General features: G+C 38.4%; 1 protein-coding gene across 5 annotated transcripts in view; it reads left to right on the forward strand.

The window, feature by feature from the left end:
• The window catches only part of LOC145664275 (uncharacterized), a 60,625-nt gene that overhangs the window by 23,673 nt on the left and 15,330 nt on the right, over positions 1 to 21,622 (forward strand). For all 5 annotated transcript variants that reach the window (XM_081730804.1, XM_081730806.1, XM_081730805.1 and 2 more), the window contains exons 5-7: positions 6,796 to 8,070; positions 11,680 to 11,832; positions 20,984 to 21,142. In XM_081730804.1, coding sequence (XP_081586930.1) covers positions 6,796 to 8,070; positions 11,680 to 11,832; positions 20,984 to 21,142 — 1,587 coding nt within the window. The remainder of the gene's footprint in view (positions 1 to 6,795; positions 8,071 to 11,679; positions 11,833 to 20,983; positions 21,143 to 21,622) is intronic.

Here is a 21,622-nt window from a genome sequence, read left to right on the forward strand (position 1 = left end):
CTATCCAATTCGTCCCTAGACCAGCCACTTGAAGTTGGTGCTAAGCAGCAAACACCGAATAGACTATATCACAACTACTGTTGAATCTGACTAACCTTGAATGGCTGAACACCGACGTTAGGAGTGAAGATGGTGCATAGGGTCCTTGGTTCGATCCCAGCTCGCTCCCAGTCGTCTTTGTGGTGGACAAACACCGTGTACGTGGGTTTTCTCGTGATTCTCACATTCTTCATTCCAGCATTTCATCCCTTTCTCATAATCATCATCTCCTTTAGCCTAGCCGGGATAACCATAGGACGTAAGACTTAAAGATTTCATTTCATTTCATTTTCAAGAGTGAAGATCGAATTCTGACGTAGAGGTTAGTGCACGGGCATGGTAAGCAAAAGATTTAGGTTCGATCTTCTGCGTAAGAGCTCTCTCTCCTTGAATTTCTTTCGAGGATGTGTGAAAAGACAATAAATTGAAAAAGATGGGATTGCTTAAAAATGGAATCATTTTGAGAATTTGTAAACTAAAACAAATTCAAAGTAGAGGAGTAAATTGGTAACAGTGATTGACAACATACAACGTTAATTTCCTCGTTCAAGGAGATGTTCCTTTAAATACAGTGGTCGAAGTAAGACGGTATGCGGTGGTATGCCATGCCGTCTCTGGATTTTCAGTGATGAAAGCATACCGCCTCTGGTTTTTCAATGATCAAGACATACCGTCACTGGATAATAGATGCTAAATATCTTTAATGAATCCATTTTTATATACAAGAATTGACAAATAGCTTTGCAACTAGAAAGATTTTATTTCTTACGTAGAAATAATTTCTAAGTTGACAACACCGACATTTTTATTATCTTTTTCCTACATTTTGTTTTTAGAATGAGGTGTTCTCAAAGAAGTTCATCTAGTTGATATTTTGATGCGCCATATTGAATTGCTTCTTTTTTATGTGTCCATATGTCTTTTTGCCTTTATGCATATAAATGTGTTTTGAGCATGGGCGGATTTAGGTGTTGTCTGCTGTGGGGCGCGGATCTTCTTGGGGTTTGTAATACCCTCAATCGAGTTGGATCCCGGAGATTTCCCGCAGGAAATTGTTAAGATAAAAACTCGTTTTTTGAGAACTTTCATGTATAATCCTTTATAATTCAACATAAGGGGATATATATTTTTTTATTTTCTCAGAAAGTTGTTGGCTTGGAACAAAGTCTCCCCATGTTCCGCCCCCCCCCCCCAGTAACTACAGAGAAACTCTCCGATGATTTGAGTTGTTATGTAAATAGAAGTGCAATCTTTTAGGCAACATACTGTATTTAGATAGCCGGTATGTCGATTCAAACTCGTAATAAAACATACCGCGTCTGCTTTCTTTCCACTTCGAACACTGTTTAAATATATATATATATATATATTCTCTGCACAGTTCCACATATTCGTAGTATGTGTATATTCTCAGTATTTATCATTGGAGTCAAACAACTTCCGTGATATACAAGTATTGAACCGAGTCGAATTCTGGTCTCCGGCTTACCCTGATCTATCTGCTCCCTAAACGGCTATACATTCTGTCACACTTCAAGTTGATATTCTTTATCTGTAAAGGAATTGGTTTTACAAAATCGAATCTTTCCTCCATTTATCATATACAGGGTCAACCATTTATCGTAGTATGCCCTTAAGTGATAAAAGAAGCGGAAATTTTCTACTATACAAATATCAACAGGGAACATTGTTTGAATCAAGAAAGATCTGTCGCCTTTTGTGAATGTCTGTGTTCAATTGGCCCTCACGCCGTAAGTTGAATGCGAATGGAGATAAGGCGAAGCTCAGTTGTCTGTGTGAGTATATCCAACATACTACCTAGTTGTTGCAGTTCAGTTATACCGTAAACTTGCGTAAGGACAGAGTGAACATGGGATCTCCGCAGAGCGTCATAAGGTCGTGTATGCTGTACGAGTTCAAACTGGGGTGAAACGCCGCTGCAGCGGGGCGGAAGGTATGCCATCATGAGGGTGTCGTGACTACAGCGGTGGACAGTACAGCGGTGGTTTAGCAAGTTTAAGGACAGTGACGAAACACTCGAAGATGCACAGCGTGCCGGAAGACCAACATATGTACAAAATGAAGATCTTCAGGCAGCAATTGAGGTGAACAGTGGCCAGACATGTGAGAAACTGGGACTACAATTCAGTGTGAATGGAGAAAACATTTGGCAACACCTCCATCAATTTGGGAAGCAGTGCAGGTTGGGTCGATGGGTCCCGTATGATTTGACTCCAGACCAGAAGGCAGCGTGAGCAGACACCTGTGTTTCTTTGCTGTCCCGTCTAAGGAAGGAGCTATTTCTGGACAGATTGTTGACATGTGATGAGAAGTGGGTCTTATAAGAAGCTCCACAGCTCCGTCACCATTGGTTAGCATCCTATGAACCGATTCCAAAATAGCCGAAACCAGCACTACACCAGAAGAAGGTCCTCTTATGTGTTTGGTGGACTGCTCACGGCATCGCGCATCGGGAGCGGCTACCAGCTGGTCAGAGCATCAATGCAACTGTGTACTGTCAGCAGTTGAGCCGTGTTCAAGAAAAACTCAAAATTCTGGTGCCAGTATTTCTGAATCGCAAATGGGTCCTCCTATTACAGGACAACGCTAAGCCCCACGTGACTAGAATGACCGAGACACCATTCTGCGCCTTGGAGGCAAAACACTATTGCATCCGCCATACTCCCATGACATTGCATCGTCCGAATATCACCTGTTCCATTCCTTGGACAATCACCTTAGAGGACGCCAGATCAGATCCCTAGTAGAGGTGCAAAATGCACTTGATACCTTCTTCGCTTCTCGGCCCACTAAGTTCTACCGCGATGGAATCCATGGCCTTCCAGAACCTTGGCATAAAGTGACATATCGATGTTCGAAGGTGGTGGGTGAAAAGCGACAACAGGAAGCAACTATAAGGAGGGAGACATCTTTGTATGTATTAAACAGAAAGATCCAACAAACAGTGTTGCCAACACAATATAAAGTTACATTTTTCAAATGGCACTACGTCAGGTTATTACATATTTCAAATCAACATGTCAAGCGTAAACTTAAAATACTCCTTTTATTTTTCAGTGTTGCAAACTAAGGATGTTATAGGATCACACACATCGAAAGTACTTTAGTGTTAGGTACCATGGTCATGGTATGACTTGTTTCGAATGGATAGGAACGAAGTTACCCGAGCTTGAAGATTTTTTTGAAAGCCTTTATTTAAAAAAAAAAATCCTGAGGTAAGTATCATACAGGGTTTGTCCGGAAAGTAATAGGACTGAGTCGATTTAAAAAAAAAATATTGAGCCAATCGTTACAATTCTTTAAAACTTTCAAAATAGGCTCCTTCTGCGTCGATGCAGCGCTGCCAGCGCGATTTCCAAGCATTGGAGGCGTCACGGAAGTCCGGAATAGCCTTGAGAGCCGCGGTGCAAGCTGCTTGGATCCCCTCTGTTGTCTCAAAATGCTTGCCTTTCATCGAGCGTTTCAGGCGAGGAAACAAAAAGAAGTCCGGGGGGCCACATCTGGGCTGTAGGGCGGCTGCGGAAGCGTTGGGATGCCGGTCTTGGTCAGGTAGCTGTTCACAAGAAAGGCGGTGTGAGCCGGGGCGTTGTCGTGGTGCAGCTTCCAGTCGGCTCCGATGTCTGGTCGGACCCGATTGACCATTCGTTTGAGTCTCTTGAGCACTTCCACGTAAAACTTGGCGTTGACGGTTTGTCCAGGAGTAACAAATTCATGGTGGACGATGCCTTTGATGTCAAAAAAGACAATGAGCATCGTTTTCACTTTGGATTTGCTCATTCTTCCCTTTTTTGGGCGAGGAGACGCCGGCGTGTGCCACTCGGAAGATTGCCTCTTTGTCTCGGGATCATACTCAAAGATCCATGATTCGTCACCTGTGATTACGTTATTCAAAAATTTGGGGTCACTTTCACACATGTTCAAATTTTATTGGCACAATTCCACTCGCCGCAATTTCTGGTCGTCAGTGAGCACTTTTAGGACAATCTTCGCGCACACCTTGCGCATGTTCAAATGCTCCGTCACAATTTCATGAACCTCAGTTTTTGGTAAATTTAACATCTGGGCAATTAAACGAATACTTAGTCGACGGTCTGAATTCAAAACTTCGCGCACACGAGTCACATTGTTGGTGTTTGTTGAAGTCGAAGGTCTTCCAGCACGGTCTTCATCGGCGACCTCTTCCCGGCCCTCCGAAAAGGTCTTGTGCCACCGAAACACACCACTTCTTGCTAAAGCATCATCTGGGTAAGCCTGCTTGATCATATCAAACGTCTCTGTTGCAGATTTACCGAGTTTAACACAGAATTTAATCGCGTACCTCTGCTCTAACGAACGCTGCATTTTCGGCTTGCACCACTCACAGAAACACTTCGCGCGAAAAAGCCTGTCCTGACTCTCCGTGTGCTCGGAGACAACTGACCAGCCGCTCGTTCGTTAGCTAGGAACGCCCTCTACCGGATCCAGTCGGTACGCGCACGCTCCGAAGTACAGTCATGGCGGAATAAAATCAGTCCTATTACTTCCCGGACAAACCCTGTATCTTGTTACTTGTATGGTTTGTAATGGACGTGTAAATTATTTTGCCGTTTACTTCGATATACCAAACCGTTCCGGAGATGTGATAAACATTAATAAAGTTCGCAACACTGCTGAAATTGGCGTATTTGTGGAAAATATTTAAAATGATTGTTGTTTCCCTTCTCTTCTATAGCATTATAGCAATAGATTTTAGTAACTGTAATTACAAGTTCTCGCAATTACACGATATGAGCAGTGTTGCAAACTTAAGCAATGCTTATCATATCTACGGAACGGTGTAAAATAACGAAGTATTGTAAACAGCAAAATAATTTATACATCCATTACAAACCATATAAATGGCTAGATATGAAACCTCAACATTTTTTCGAAATAAATGCTTTCAAAAAAATTAAAATTTACAAGCCCTGGTAACCTCGTTCCTATTCATTCGAAACAAATCATACCATGACTATGGTCTCCAACACTAAAGTACTTTCGATGTGCGTTATCATGTGCATCTCCGTTATGCTGTATGTGCGTTAGAGGCTTCCGAACTTTGGATGTGTGTGATACTATAACATCGTTTGCTTGCAACACTGAATAATAAAAGGAGTATTTTAAATTTACGTTTGACATGTTGATTTGAAATATGTAATAACCTGACGTAGTACCATTTGAAAAACTGTATCTTTATATTGGGTTGGCAGTACTGTTTGTTGGATCTTTCTGTTTAATACATACAAAGATTTCTCCCTCTTGGTTTGTCCGTTATAGCGGATGATGAAGATAAATTGTCCATCCTGTATATAATATAAAATGGATCACCTTCAGACTTTAAAAAATATTTTCCACCGTTTGTTTTCAAGATACAAGATTGAAGTTTTGCACACACATTGTGTACATGCGTATTAAAAAAAAAATAATAATAATAATAATAAAAAAATAACAAAAATCAGATCCTTACGTGAACCCAGGCCAGAGGGTACATGGAAACTTTTTTTGTGAAAACTTCCGGTTTTCGCCGATTTTCTCTTTTCTGGTGTACTCGTATAGTACGGACAAGCGAGTGGTACCGTTGGTAAGGCTCTATTCCGAAGAAAAAAAAAGTAAAAAAGACGAGGTATGATTCATGAACCTGCGATATGTAGTAAGGAAGCAGTAGCTCTTTGACCGAAAGTCTAAAATTTACCTCAAAAAGTGGAAATCTGAAAAGGGATAAACCTTGTGTAACCTAAAGGGCTTAATTGTGGGACATTAAAGTAAGGGTTTCATTTCATATACTCAAACTTTGTTCAAACTAAACGTATTACATACTCAATTGCAATCTAAAAGTGTAATATTTTTCGTTTCTTGCTCTTCTTCTTATGTTTATAAATACTAGTTATTGCGCTTGAGCCTTCGGCCTATTGTACATTGTAGGTTAAAATCGTGTTTGAGCTCCAATTGTTTACATGTAACTTTTTTTTTTTTTTTTTTTAATAGTTTGCCCACCAATTAACATGCAGTTGCACAAATATTAATGCTAGGATGTAAATATAGTTATAGGCCCTTCTCTTAATAATAAACAGCAAAGCATGTTCATGTTCAACACATTCACTATCCATTTTCAAACAATAAAGTCGATGCAATATATTACTATAAAAGTACACAAATATAACTAACTGTTCAAATCCAAATATGATTACAACCTTCAAATAAGTCCTATTTTAAAATAATTGAACAATACGGTTTTTGAGTTGTAATTAAACTGTCGCAATAGTTTTCAATCTGCAAATTGTTTGCACGCTTGCGTCAGCTATTGACATCAGACAGGGAGTGCATGTAGTGACGTCTGTTACGGCGACTGTGAACTATTAAGAGCGTTACACGCCGACTGAGACGTTCTGCTCTTATAATAAGGATAAAATAACTATACTATATTCTTATTGTGTTGTGTTAACAAAAATATAGCATTACAGTTACATTGACAAAAGTAATGTGTTAAATGTTTACTTATTTTGACCAAATTCACAGGTTTGAAAAAAGTTAATAAAGTGGGCTTTGGTTATGTAAACTGATTTTCTCATACCTCCGCTGTAACGAAGAACAGCGGATGCAAACTTGGAGAAAGGGTACATTTTCTTTTGTGATTATTATTAGCTAATAACCTTTGAGAAATAGACTCCAGAACCTTCATATTTTAATTAATACAGTGTACTGGGTTCTTTCTTTCAGGAAAGGACAAATCTCAAGTTGTGGATGAGCCTAATTCAGAATCTAAACATAAAGCAGGTGTATCAAGTAATATAACAGCGACCAACTTGAAAGATATACGTACCGCTCAGTTGATCAAGGACAATGGCGATGTTCTCCATGAACGTGAAGTTAAAAAACTAGAATCTAAACATAGTGTATATAGTTCGGATGATAAGTGTTGTACAGCTCAATCAAAAAACATTGTAGAGTTAGTAGTCCAGACCGAAAACAATAATTCGATAACAGATGCGTGTACTGTGAATCACAAAGACAACTCTGTAAATACTTCCGAAGATTATTTAAATTATTTAGAGGACGATGATGAACTGAATGACTGCATGTTAAAATGTACTCAGGAAGTCGAAGAAAAATTGTTTGATCCTGTTTCAATGACGTTTAAATCGCCACAGAACTTACTTAAGAGACAGAATACTTGTGTAGATACAGATAAAGTACTTGAAAAGAGTCCGATATGCAGTAACAGAAACGAATTAATTACCAGTACTCCAAATTCTGGGAGGAAGAAAAGCCTCAGTCTAAGTAGATCATCAAAGCGATTGAAATCCACCGAATCAGTCGAAGACAGTATCCTAGCGTGTACGGAAAAAGCAATTACGGCTTTAAAGGAGAGTGTATCTGTAAGCACTAAAGTATTCCAACCAAGTACCAAGAATTTGGAGGTAAATGGACCACATTGTAAGAGAAATATAGTTTCAGCAAAGACTTCTTGTGACGAAGCTCCAAAGACTGTGTTCGAAGGATCAACAAGACATAAAAAAGATGCAGTGAAAAGTTCAGTTCATGAAGTTCACAATATTCCCTCAACATCGCATTGTGTTAGTGAAAGTGAAACCAATAAAGTGTCAAACATCCAAAATTTCAAGACAGAACCATCATTATCAGTACATACCAGTGTAAACGAAGTAACACCGAAGAAAACCGTTCTAGTAAATGCTGGAAAAACGCGAATTGTGTGTTCAAATGTTAATAATAATAATAAAGGAAACAATACACTTACATCTGGAACATTTGTACATAAGAAGCCCGTTGTGCAACCAGAGTCACCAATAACGAGTCTTCTTACGAAGAATTTACTTTGTGATGACTCACTGGAAGCCGTTATTCAGAACTTTGCAGAAGATGAAGAGGAATTTCTTAGCCAGGCATTTATTGAAACGAAGCCAAAGGAAGTGAAAGTATCAACACCTTGGAGGAAGTATCACTCTTCCGATTCGCTCCCGCATGGAAGAACAGGTAAGTTTATGAAATAGTCTAAAAGTCGTAGGAGGAAATGCATAATATATGGACGCGACTGATATTTGTGTATTAACTCAAAATCAATTTTCACTATTTTAAGGAGGTATACATCTATAACATTGTCATGGTACATGGTAGAAAATTAGAGTAAGAAATAAAATAAATCAGTGAATCCAAACACAAATTTATTGTTAAAGATTTTAGATTTCACAGTTGTCAAGATGTTAATGAACTCAGTGTGATGAACGAAAGAGATTTTTCAGCCGTATATTATGAATTGTTTAGAAAATAAATAAAAAGAGAGCTTTCTAAACTCCATTGATACCACTTCAATATATACTTACATTTCACTCAAGCATGGACTTAGTACCCTTGAAGTCCTAAGCACGCAACAAATCTCAAGAGCTCAGTACTAAAATCCTATTTCAACTAGCTTAGTTTGTCCTAACCATAAACAACTTCACATTTTAAAATATTCTCTTTCGTTCATCACTTTGAAATCAAGGGCACTACCATGGTACTCACATAGGCTCCTTAATAAGCCAATCCTCATGGTTCCTGCTGTAATAAATTCTTCGCTTATCGCCACTCTATCTTCTCTCCGGCTGCAATTTATAAGTGACATTTTCCTAATATATATCCACAGCCATCTAGAACTAGAACTGTGTCTACAGTCCCTTAAACAGCAATAGCAGGGTGTCTATCGGTCACGAACAAGGCACGAAATCAGAAAACGGTCATGAAAGTCAAGAAAAAGTCACGAAATTTAGCTTTTGGGTCACAATTTTATTATTATTATTATTATTATTATTATTATTATTATTTTATTTGTACAAATGTAAGTACAGATTGAACAATTTTTTTCTATAATACGTCAAAATTCACTACCAAAAATGTATATGGTCGACTTTAGATGTTAGCAAATCGCAAGCAAAGCACGCTTCTATTGCATGGATGAAAATTCGGCCTAATTCGCACTCAAATTCTCTCGTAAGAATGTTACGAAATGTTATAATTTAGTAAAGAAAAGGTCACGAAATTTCATTTTGGAATTTTAGTAGACACCCTGAATAGTCGATCAAATTCACCTAGTTCTTCTCCAACCACACCGTCGTCTTCCTTGATGTAGCGTGAGGTTTTAAAACGAATGACTCAAGACTAATTGCACATACATATTACTGATAGTAAGCAATACGTTCACTTCCAAAGCTCCTACCCTCATCACGTCAAACATTTTCTACTCTTTTGCTGTTGTCATTCTGTCGCCATCTGGAGACACCCCACTAACCTTATCCACAAAAAAATGGATTGTGTAGTAAACCTCTACTGTACAATCCTCTATTCCGAATGATTCACGCAATGCCACCTCAATCTCCATTCCTTACAGAAACTCATGAGTCTTTCTTATCCTATACTCATTTGCCTAAAACGGAAGATACATTCTTAACCTGATTAAAATTGCGTAGTGAAGTCTTTCCAACCTTGACACACTCATTACAAAAAATAGCCCCATAAACACAGCAGCCACCGATGAAATGCTGAAAGCTCAGATGTAAAACTTGTCCCATATTTGACACCAGTCTGATTTTACAACATATTACTACAAATGTTCTACTGTTCCATTTTTCCAACCTCATTTATATCCTTAAGTGCACCTTTATCCACTCTTTTCTTTCGATCCGTACGAACGATCACCGATACTCGTGCAGTGCTGAAATTCTTCACATATGTGTCTCATTACACAATTCATCACAAAAGTACTTTCGACTGCATCTTCCTCATAAGTAGTATCAAAATTCCTTTTCCTAAACCCTTACATGTCCCTTAGAAAGAAATGGGAGGAAAATTCTTATATTAAAAAATATATAAGAAACTGCAAACTGGAATTTTATTTGATATTATTTCTCCAATATATTACTTTTTTTTTTCAAAACTTCTTACGTGCCTTTTTTTTGTATGACCTTTCATTATTGTCAGTAATTTTTTAAAATTAAAATTCCTTGTTCTTTTAAATCCTTTGTATTATTTTATATAACTGAATAGATATACATTTCTGTTGTCATTATTTATTTATTGTTCGCTTACAGATAAACCCGTCCCGTTAGTTTTGTTTTTCTGCACGTCCTCATACTAAACGCTTTCCACTTTGAATAAAGCAGCACTATTAGGTGACTGCATTCGAGTGGGGCGTTCAGAGTTACTTTTTTCCAACTTGTTTGAGCGGCTGTCATGTACCCTAATCTGTAAATTGAATCCTAGCGTCTGAATTAGAAAATAACAGTAGTTAGCTTATAGTGTAATTAATATATCCTCAGATATAGAACATTTATTTGAAGAATTTGGTAAAGAAATAAAATATGTATATCAGGGTAAATCATAAGTTCGTTTCTTTTTTGTATCCATCTGAATATATTATATTATCCTAGTTACATGGAAGTACTGAAGTGCCTTACCTCCTGTTTCTGCATCACAGTAAAACCGAAACGGTTAAACATGAATTTTGATTGAGTAGTCATTCGTATATTGTTCAGATACTATTAAAGAAAGGAATGAAAGTTACGAAATTTGCACTGTATTGTGAAAAGAGAGGGAACCATAAACATGTGGACAACCCAAAACTCGTTTATGAGATTTAGGTAGGCGACACGAGTATTGAAGACTTTTCGGTCCGGGGACCAGTTGCCATGAACAGGGACTTCCTGGAGCAGACTAACGACCGATCCGTACAAAAATACACATCAATTGGCAAAACAGATTACATCATCCGTAAAGCACCCTAACTTTTGTTAACTGATGTTCCTTTGTAGACGGCTTCGACTTAGGTCTAACCGAGTTTACCCCACAACAGGCCGAATGTCAAGTTTCCTTCAGAATCCTCATTAACAACATGTTTGGGCGTCGGATCATCACATACAAAAAAAAAAAAAAAAATCTTGTGATATTTTGTCAGTGGTCATCAATGGTTATGATTGGGAAAAGAGAGACTGTCAGCTGTCGATAAAGGGAAGTTTGAAACAAATATCATGTGAATATGGTGGCATATCGATGTGTCATTGTTCTTGGAACTCATTCCATAAGGCCGTGCTGTGGATGAGCCTGTACGCTGAACAGTTACCACGATGTTACGCGACAGAAATATCCTGCTTCGATCAATAGGGAGAAAGTTCTACTTCAGGTTTACAATGCCCTATGACACCGGTCACTGGTAGTTACTCAAAAAATGCTGCGACTCGAATTTGTTGCAACACCAGCCAACACCTCGCTCGTTCATATTCTGATTTATTTCACTTCTATGTGCATTCCCTACAAGAACGACGGCTTGAAACAGTTGATGATGTAGAAAATGGATTGCTTATATTTATGGCTTCCAACTTCACCAAATGATATCGTTACGGGATGGCAGCTCTCGTGAAATGTTAGCAGAGGACCATCTAACGCAATTGACTTCACATTAAAGGATAAGATAAGCCTTCACGCGTTTCACACTACGAAACGAACTTATGATATTTATACTGTATTATCCGCTAGAGTCCATACTTTCTGTACTACATTATACTATAATAATACTATAATACATTAACTTGCGTTTTTAATATTTTCTTTCAGACGACCTAACAACAAATCGCTCTAAAGATACAAGTTCATTAAGGATGGAAGGTCATATTAAGGAACATAACGCCAGTAGTCTAAAGAACAATTCATTAACGTCAAAAATAAATGTCCTGAGTAATAAACCTTCCACACACTCAAAGGGATCAGGTAATGTGTTAGATTATATTCAAAAGAAAACTATTATAATTATTATTATTATTATTATTATTATTATTATTATTATTATTATTATTATTAAAGAAAAACGACCAGTCAGACGTAATCAGATGTTAGTTACTAAATTCAAAGAATCTAACTTCAAGGGGCAATAGACATCCTTAGAAAAGGAAAGTATATAGCAACAACTCAGATTATTTTTTTAAATATTTGTCTATGAATGTTCTATTTTTATCTCATAGACGACACATTGTTTTAAGATTTTCACTACAAATGTTTGAATTTTGTCTTTTTTTTTTTTTTTTTTTTTTTTTTTTTTGTGTGTGTGTGTGTGTGTGTGTGTATTGGAATCTATTGTGTATAATAATATTTTACTTATTAAATCTTACCTGTCCTGTATTTCTTATGTAGTGAAGCATCCGTTAACGGCCACCTCTCAATAGCGAACACCTTAATAATGCAGACAGACTGTTTTGTTTGGACGAAAAGTATGTGTAATATTATTGAAGAGAACCCTCCCGTTTGCGAATACTCTGACATGGACAGTTTTCTTATTCCCAACATTTCAGTAACTTCTTCATAACGAACAGGAATTATTCTCAGCTCATACGTATCTAGCACAGAAAAATATTTTCTGCAATACGAAAATATAGATTTTCAGTCGATTTTTCACTGTTACCGCAGTTACAAGAAAACTTCAACCAGAAAGTGTCCGCAAAATTAAACGGGAGGCGACTACTGTAGACTTTTTTCTTAAGGAATCCATAAGCAGTAATGATCGATTAGTTATGTCCACATTTTCAATATTTAATAATACTGTTGCATGTTTTTGGATTAACTGTTTTTCAATATAGTCAGTAAGTGAATTAAGGACTGTTATTGAGGTTCGTTGTACTTAAAAATGTATATATATCACATAATGAAGGGTAAGGGAAAAAAAAACAAGGAATGTTACAAAACTGCATTTTCGAGAAAACGGCGTTTTAATATTGAAAACCGCGTAAAAAGAATTGGGTTAGTTAAATCGTTGCCTCTTTTTACATGGACATTTCTACATCTACGCATGCATGGCATATACAGTCAAATAGTACCAAGAGTCACCAACAGATAAGACCATGTACCCGAAAAAGTACATAGATGGACTTTCCTTGTTTTTTCCCCTTACCCTTCATATAATGTTTGTCCGGAAAGGAATGTTTGCTCGTCTTCAGCGCATCCACCATGAGCGGGATTGGTCGTGGTGGTTCTTAGCTAACCAATGCTACCCGAATCAGTCGCTTCCGAGTTCTGCTAGAGTAAGGGTCGCTTATCGTGCGAATCATGTTTAGAAACAACGTCGAGCTTTTTTGGAAGCTCAAAATGCAGCTTTTGCTTGAGCAAAGATACGCCATTAAATTTTACTTCAAGCTTGAAAAAAAAAAAAATCGCTTCAGAGACGTTTACCATGTTTAAGGAGGTCTGCCAGGACCAAACCCTGTCAAGAGTAGGTTTCTCGTTAACATTGAGATTTCAAGGCCGACCGGAAAACATGAAAGACGACGAATGCTCTGGACGCCCTTCGACGAGTCGTGTGGATAAACATTTCGACAAAGTGAAGGAACTCTTGGACTGTCATTTGAGTGTAAGAATGATAGCTGAAGAACTGAATCTGCCCAAAACATTGTTGCATGAAATTGTTAGTAAAAATTTTAAAATGCGCAAGATTTATGCGTAGTTGATACCAAAACTGCTGGATAACGGACAAAAGGAAAAACGATTGACATTTCCGGTCAAATGTTGGAGCAAGTGGAGAGTGAATCGGAGTGTTCAGACAGCGTAATAACAGGTGATGAGACATAGGTGTGCCAGTCTTCTCTTCTTTTTCTGTGGCAGCAGATGTTAGTCAAGTCTTCGCCTCCATCAGAATATGCCTCCATTTCTTGCGGTCTGCATAAACTGCTTTTCAATTCTGTATTCCAACTTCCTTCATATTCCCTAATACCATGTCTCATCACCTAATCCTCGGTTTTCCCCTTCTTGCGCCCTCTGTGTCAGTTTAGAATGCTTTCGTATTTCATTCGGACAAGATGCCCTGTCCATTGTAAACGGCAAAGTTTTATATGCCTATTACTATGTTACTATATCTGTATCTTTGTAGCTATTGTATAGTTCGTTGTTATATCTGATTCGATATGTGTTTTCATTTATTTTTATTGTTATATATATTTTCCTTAGTATCGTCTTTCAAAGTTTCCCAACAAATGTATTTTTTTCTTTACGTACCGTTCAGGTTTCAGATCCATATGAAACTATTGGCCTAATTAAGGTTTTGTAGATTTTCGTTTTGGTGTTTTTGAAGATAAGATTAGATATTAATAAGGAAAGTAGTGCAAAGTAGGCTCTGTTTGCAGTTTTAATTCTTCTCTTGATTTCTGCGCTCTGGTCATTATTTGCCGTGAACTATTTCGAATTTGTATGAATCAATATTAAGATGTGATCTGAGTCTCTTCTCGTGTGTTTTGTTCTTAGACACAACCAAAAGTTTAGTTTTCCCCTCATTTATTTTCAGCCCTACCTCTTTCGATGTTTCCTCTAAGTTCATGAATGCTTCCTTCACTGCCTTAAGACTCTTCCCCATGATGTTAAGATCATCTACAAATCCTAAAATTTGGTGGCTGTTGTACAATAGGGTTCCATTTCTTTTTCTTTCTGCTCGTCGAACCACAGCTTCTAGCACCAAATTGAACAGTATGGGGCTAATACAGATGGTGATCAGAAAAATGGAAACACCTGTAGTTGGCAACACGTAGATGTATGGGTTGGCAGTGGTGTCGTGGAGCCCGCAGCGCCGGACCGCTGGTGGTGTTGTGTTAGGTCGGTCTCCATACTACGTCAGGCGCAGTGGAACAGCAGTGTCCAGTGGTTGCAGCAGACGGAGGTAGTGTAAAATGGGAGACCTCTCAGATTTTCAAAGAGGGCAAATTGTTGGTGCGCGGTTATGTGGAGTGAGTGTGACGGCAGTGGCTACTGTGTTAGGTGTGTCGCGTGGGACAGTGTCGAAGGTGATGACGGCCTACACAACACACGGGAAAACCACATCGGGGAAGCGAAACAGTGGGCGGAAGAAAATCATGAGTGTCAGGTCACGCCGGGTATTAAAGCGCATTGTCACGCAGAACCGTCGTGCCACTGCGGAGCAAGTGACGGAGAAACTCAATCACCACCTCCCCCACCCTGTTTCGACAATCACAGTCCGCCGCGAATTACATGACATGAACTTACGGGGTCGTGTTGCATGGGCCAAACCGCTCACCAGGGACCATAACGCTTTCGCACGCCGCAAATGGTGCCGCGACCATGCAACTTGGACCATTGAGGACTGGAAACGTATGATATGGTCGGATGAGTCATCCTTCATCCTATTCCCAACCACGGTCCGTGTTTATGTGTGGAGAACGCCAAAAGAAGCTTATGATCTGCAGTGTCTCCGCCCAACTGTGAAACATGGCGGCGGTTCGGCGATGCTGTGGGCCGCCATATCATGGTTTTCATTGGGTCCTGTGGTCACACTTAGCGGACGAATCACTGCCAACGATTATGTCGCAATTTTAGGAGACCACTTGTATCCTATGGTCCGGATGTTGTTCCCGGACAATGACACCATCTTCCAAGATGATAATGCATCCATTCACACAGCTGGCGTTGTTGCAGCGTGGTTTGAGGAACATCGCGATGAAGTTCAACACCTCCCCTGGCTCGCCCAATCCCCAGATCTCAACATAATTGAACATCTGTGGTCCGTCTTGGAAACACGACTCCGGCGATGATTTCCACCTCCATCCTCTCTCACAGAACTGGCCGATGCCCTGCACGAGGAATGGTGTAAAATTCCACTTGCTACCATTCACGACCTCTATGCCTCCATCCCACGTCGCATCAAGGCTGTTTTGAAGGCGAAAGGTGGCCCGACACCATATTAATCTGGTAAGTTGCAATTTCGTTCAGGTGTTTCCATTTTTCTGATCATCATCTGTACATCTCCCTGTCAGTCATCTTTTTGAATTCGAGATTGTTTTGGTATTTTACTTATGCTCTTGAGTCTTTTGCTGTAATTTACATAACTGTACTAGCTTATCTGGTATACCTAGTTCCTGAAATCTCTCCTGTATATTTTTCCCCTGTGTACCCTGTCATATGCTGTTTTAAAGTATATGAAAAGGTGATGATTCTGTTAGACAGAATTTCTCTAGTGTCTGTCGGATTGTGAATAGTTGGTCTGTGGTTAATCGTCCTCCTCTGAAGCCACTCTCTTCCATTAGGACTTAGTAATATGGTTGCAGTCCATAGTGTATGATGATTGTCAGGATTTTGTACATGTTGTGAGTAGTGTAATCGCTCTGTAGTTGTTGCAAGACAGTTATATAGTTAATTAATCCTGTTTTCCATTCCTCGGGGATGTCATATGGATTGTTCCAAATTTATTCAATAAGTGCATGCATTAGTTTTTGTACTTCTTTAGCTCCTTTCGTATGAGTATTTTCAGGAGACCTGGACTTACCTGGATAAGACATTGAAGGACATCTTCAAAAAGGAATTACAGAATTGTTCCCAAATTGCCCGCCGGTCTCAATAACGAGATGAGCATTAGGCACCGAGAGGTTCGAATGTCTCGTCTCGAAAACCTCACGGACGATCAGACGGTCACTCAGACTACAACGCACAGAAACATTATTTATACATACAACAAAAACACACTGGATTAAGCGACACCATGCTTATTTATTAAAATACTATTAAAAAATAACGTAGTAGAAAAACAATCACAACTCTTAACATTTAATATATAATTATTGTCACTAATAAAATCCCACTTCACTTTTTCACTATACTATAGCCGTTTATCACTTTTATATATCTGTATTGAAGATTATGATTAGGATTCCACTATAGATACTTTTCTCACACTATTAATGCACATGGGGAATTATCACTGTGGGAGTATCACCAGGATAATCCCGCAAAATAGCTTGTTGCTGCTGAACAAATCCATAGAAGTCGACATTAGTCTCCCTCAAGAGAATGTAGACAGTTGCCAAAATAGAAGGAAAATGTTAGAGGGCGCGTTTACAACTGATACGCACTGGGTTGGCGAACGTGGGACTTCACAAATTGGGGCTAGCCGTTAACTACGTCCTTTACCGGCTAATTAGCTTGAGCCACTTAACATAATGTTATGCTCGCTGCCACTGACGTGTTGTCTTTTTGGATGTACGGAGTAACCTCCTCGAGCTGAAACACTCGAGATCCGAGCTGCATTGACCGATTGGTCAATGTTGGCAGTTCATTCTAAAAAGCACTCAGGTTAAATCACCTGTATGTACATGCAAATTGAATATAAAAAGAATTAACGTTAATTTTAGTCCACTAGCCACGACGCACAAGACATTGCGATAACTTGAGTGTGGGAACGTTCAGATAACGAACTGGTAGAACGATATAGTTGTTGCTGTCCTGGCGCTCAGACACCTGGTGTGCAATATTTCCATAAATGATTAAAGAATACACTTGATTCAGTTTCAAGTAACTATAGAACATAGTCTGCATATTAATAAGTCAGGTAGAAACACTGAGAACATTTGTCGCTCACTAAAATCCTCTCGCAGTGAAAAAACGTTTCAGATATATACATGAGTGGACGAGAAAGACGACTTTTTTCAATTGTGTGGGAAAGAAGCAATTCCCACCGAAGAAAGAAATTATTTGCGTCGCAGAATGAAGTATAAACCCAAAAATGATTTCTGTCGTTCCAAATATACAGAGCGTCCGCAAAAAATTATTTCTATAACCTGGTGACGGTTATAATTGCTTCTCTAACTTCGTGAACTGTTGAGGTCTCTGTTGTTTTTGATTCGTTTCGTGAGTTTATGGTTTCTTTATTCTCATAATGCATCTGTGTCGTCTTTTGTGTTTCATTTTTGTCATGGAATACTGTTACAGTATTTAACCAATTGATTTAGTAGCTCTTGTGTAGAGTTAAGTAGGTTGTCGTCTTCGTCCTTTATAGCTGTACAGTATGACTTGAAACCTCCTTGTAGTTGTTTAATTTCTCTGTAGAAGATTTTTGTCCCACTTCTGGTTCTCATATTTTCAATTTCCGTTAGTTTATTCTCTAGATTGTGTTTTTCTTCTATCGGATTATTTGTTTTGCTTTCTTGCTTCGGTGTGTTTCCTGCCTTTCCCTTGTTCTGTGTTAGCATGTTGTTTCTGACTATTTCGTTGCTTTATTGCTATCTCGCGTTCTCTGTCTAACCAACCATTTTGTTTGGCTTAATCGTTCCTCCTATAGTTTCTTCTGTTGCTCTGAAAATGTTTTATTTCAATGGCATCCAAATATCTCGTTGATATGCCGTTTTATTGTCCAGTCTGTTTCTGGGTGAATTTGCTTGTACTCGTTGGCTCGTAATTCATCATGTAGTTTTTTTCTATTTCTCATATTTTAATTTTTGGTGGATCAGATTTGTGCTGTGTTCTTATGTTTGTGTTCACCTTCGTTATTACCGGATAGTGTTCAGAGCGTGTGTTGGCTCATCTTCTTGTTCTTACATCTCGGTTATTGCAGTAGTATCTGCTGTCTACTACAATATGATCAGTTTGATTTTCGATCTTTTCGTCTGGTGATTTCCAGGTTACTTTGGGTATTCTTTTATGAGGGAACTATGTGCTTGATATCATCATGTTCTTGTGTGATGCGAAGTGAATTAGTCTCATTCTTTTGCTGGTCGTGGTTTCATGTGCGCTACATTTTCCAATCACGGAGTGAAAGCAACTTTCTTTGTTGATCTTTGGATTCATATCAGCTCAAACAGTAGAAACTGGGTCATTATGACCACCTACAGGAATTGTAGCATTTAATCTTATGCATATTCCCCTGATAAATACTTCCTACAGTTACTTTCATATCGTATTTTGCTCGTACACTTTATCCAGCGGGTTATAGTATTCCTCTTTGACACTTGTCATCTTTTTCTTCTGTTGGTGCATGAGTAGTAATGATGGTGATATTGTATGGCCCTGCTTTTATTCTGATTTTGCATATTCTGTCGTTAACTGGTGTAAAATTGATGACTTTTGTTCGTAGTGACCTCTGACTATGAATCCCATACCGTATTGTGTTATTTTTTCTTTCTTGTTGCTACTACTGAAATAAATTGTTTCGTTTTATCTGGTGAATTCTCTTACTGTCTCATCTCATCTCCTGTATCCCCCAAATTTCTATGTTGTACTTCTGAATTTCATTTATTAGTTCTTGAAGTACTCCTACTTCTGAATTTCATGTATTAGTTCTTGAAATACTCCTGGTCCATGTAAAGTTCTGACGTTCCATTTCTATTATCATCTCTTTGTTCCTTTTCCGTTTCCGGTCCCGTTTTCTCTTGATTCGTCCATTCCGAGGCGATCCTTTCGGTCTTCTAACAGTGACATTTTTTCCGGTATGAGGTTGTCAGCCAGACTACCAACCTGCAACCTGGAGGACTAGACCGAACTTTTTTGTACCCTTATCTTCCACAGGGGTATCGTACCCAGTCTCCAGCAAGAGAACTGCACCACAAGAAGAAGGCGAAGTCGGGGAAGTGGTAGGCTTCTTTCAAAAAAGTAGATATGTTATTCGGTGCACTTTACCATCCGTCTTGGTGCCGGGTGTTTCAATATGACCTGAAAGCATACGTCAAAGTTCGGTGCGACACATCAAGGAGCTCCCACAGTCTAAAAAGGAAGGGTGTCCAAGTCCAGGATTAAGACAATGCGTGTTTTCTTCTTTGACAAGAAAGGGGTGGTACCGAAGAATTTCTGCTTCAAGGGAAGACAACGCGACTTACTGCGTGCGAGACAGTCAATCGGGTCCGATCAGTGATTGCCAAATGCTGGAAACTCCATCACAATAACAAGCCGAATCACACTACGTTCGTTGTGGCGTCATTATTGACTATAATCGGCGTTGTCACGTTGGCGCAGCCACCATGCAGTCGCGATATTCGCCAAGCTCAAAAGAAGCTTGAAAGGTCGTCGTTTCGGCGATGTTTTGGCCATCCAAGCAGCAACAACAGGTGTTCTGAGGGGGTTGTCTGAAGTTGACTTCCAGGAGGCGTACGCTGCAGTGGAAATCATCCTGGCAGCGATGTGTCAATAGTCAAGGAGAATAGTTCGCGATCAATAAATTTTATTTCTTGGACCAAGTCTCATTACTTTCCAGACAAATCCTGTGTACGTTATATTTTGTAGTACATACTCATATAAACACATTTCCAACGATACTTCCGTTGCTTTACAGAGAGAGTACTCTCCTCCTCATTCCTCCAGTGAATATAGTGTTTCGATATTAATCTGCATTTACACATATTCGTATTCATTGTGTATTGCGTACAATTACCACATATGTTATGAGTAATCTAAATTTGTGTAACCTCTCAGTAACAGCACCTCTCATTTACGAACAAATAATCATGTTCCACCGGTGTCGATATTTAGAGTTTTCACTGTATATTATGCTATTATTAGGGGCATCAAACCAAAGATATATTTATGTAAATTTTAACAAATTTATTTGTAGTCTTCAGTGGATCCTCTTTTAATAATAATAATAATAATAGAAGATGAACTATTGTTAGTATCTTTAGGAAAAGAAAAACATTTTAATTTCCTATTATAATTCTTATTAACATGTGATCAATTATCTATTTGAATTCTTATTTCTTCCCGCTTTATTTCATATTTTAGTAATTTTAATACCCTACTTTCAATATTTTTAGTACTGAAAGATTCTGACTATAAATTAATCAGGAATGTAACTAGATGGCAAGACCTTAGTTAATACTAGCGATATGGTATAAGGTGTCATGTCGTGTGGAGATCAAGTTAATCTAGTAGCACCGTTGTCTTAGATTTGGATGAATGCGACCAGTATCAGTAATAGTATATTCCTGACCTGTCACATACCCAAATGTATGAATTGGAACATTACTTCCGGAATATAGGATCATACTTTTTAACGTATACAGTAGTTAGAAATAATGTGACATCCACATGGAAAAAAATTAAAAAGTATCTTTATGATAATTGTTATTATTTGTAATACATTATGTACATTTTTAATGTTCTTTTTCAGATGACCTGTTAACAGGTAATCGCGTTCATGACACAGGCTCGTCAAAGTATGGAAGTAGTCTTAGGGAAGCTAATGTAAAAGACCTAAGAAATAACAGTTCAACAACATCTAAAGTGAATACACTGAATAACAGTCCTTCAGCATTCTCGAAGAGATCAGGTAACGTACTTTATAGTTTTGAGACAATAGTACAGTTGTGTTAACAAATGCCATTTGCCTAGCGTTCGTCTATTTAAAAGGCCCTTTTACACATAGTACAACCGAACTCGGGTTATTTTATTTGTTAACTGGTACTAGTGGAATTTTTCACATAATAAATGAAGAATATGAGGAGTGATCAGAACGTAAGGTTCCAAAGCCTGCAATGAAATGTGTATATACTTCCAGGGCGCAAAATTTCAAAATCAGACGCACTTGCTAATCCAAAAATTATGGTCGCCAGTATCTCTCACGTACAAATTAAGAGAGCCCCTCACACACACACGCACATGGCCTTTGCTTTGAGAAAAAAAAAAAAAAAAAAAAAAAAAAAACTCAGGGCATAAAATTTTAAAAACCGACAATTAAATTCAGGATAATCAATTTGAATAGGACAACTCATATACATCTTAAAAAATATCTTACCTTAAGACTTCTCGT

This window comes from Thermobia domestica, chromosome 11 (genome assembly GCF_964235325.1).
Source record: "Thermobia domestica chromosome 11, izTheDome1.hap1.1, whole genome shotgun sequence".
Classification (NCBI taxonomy): Eukaryota; Metazoa; Arthropoda; class Insecta; order Zygentoma; family Lepismatidae; genus Thermobia; species Thermobia domestica.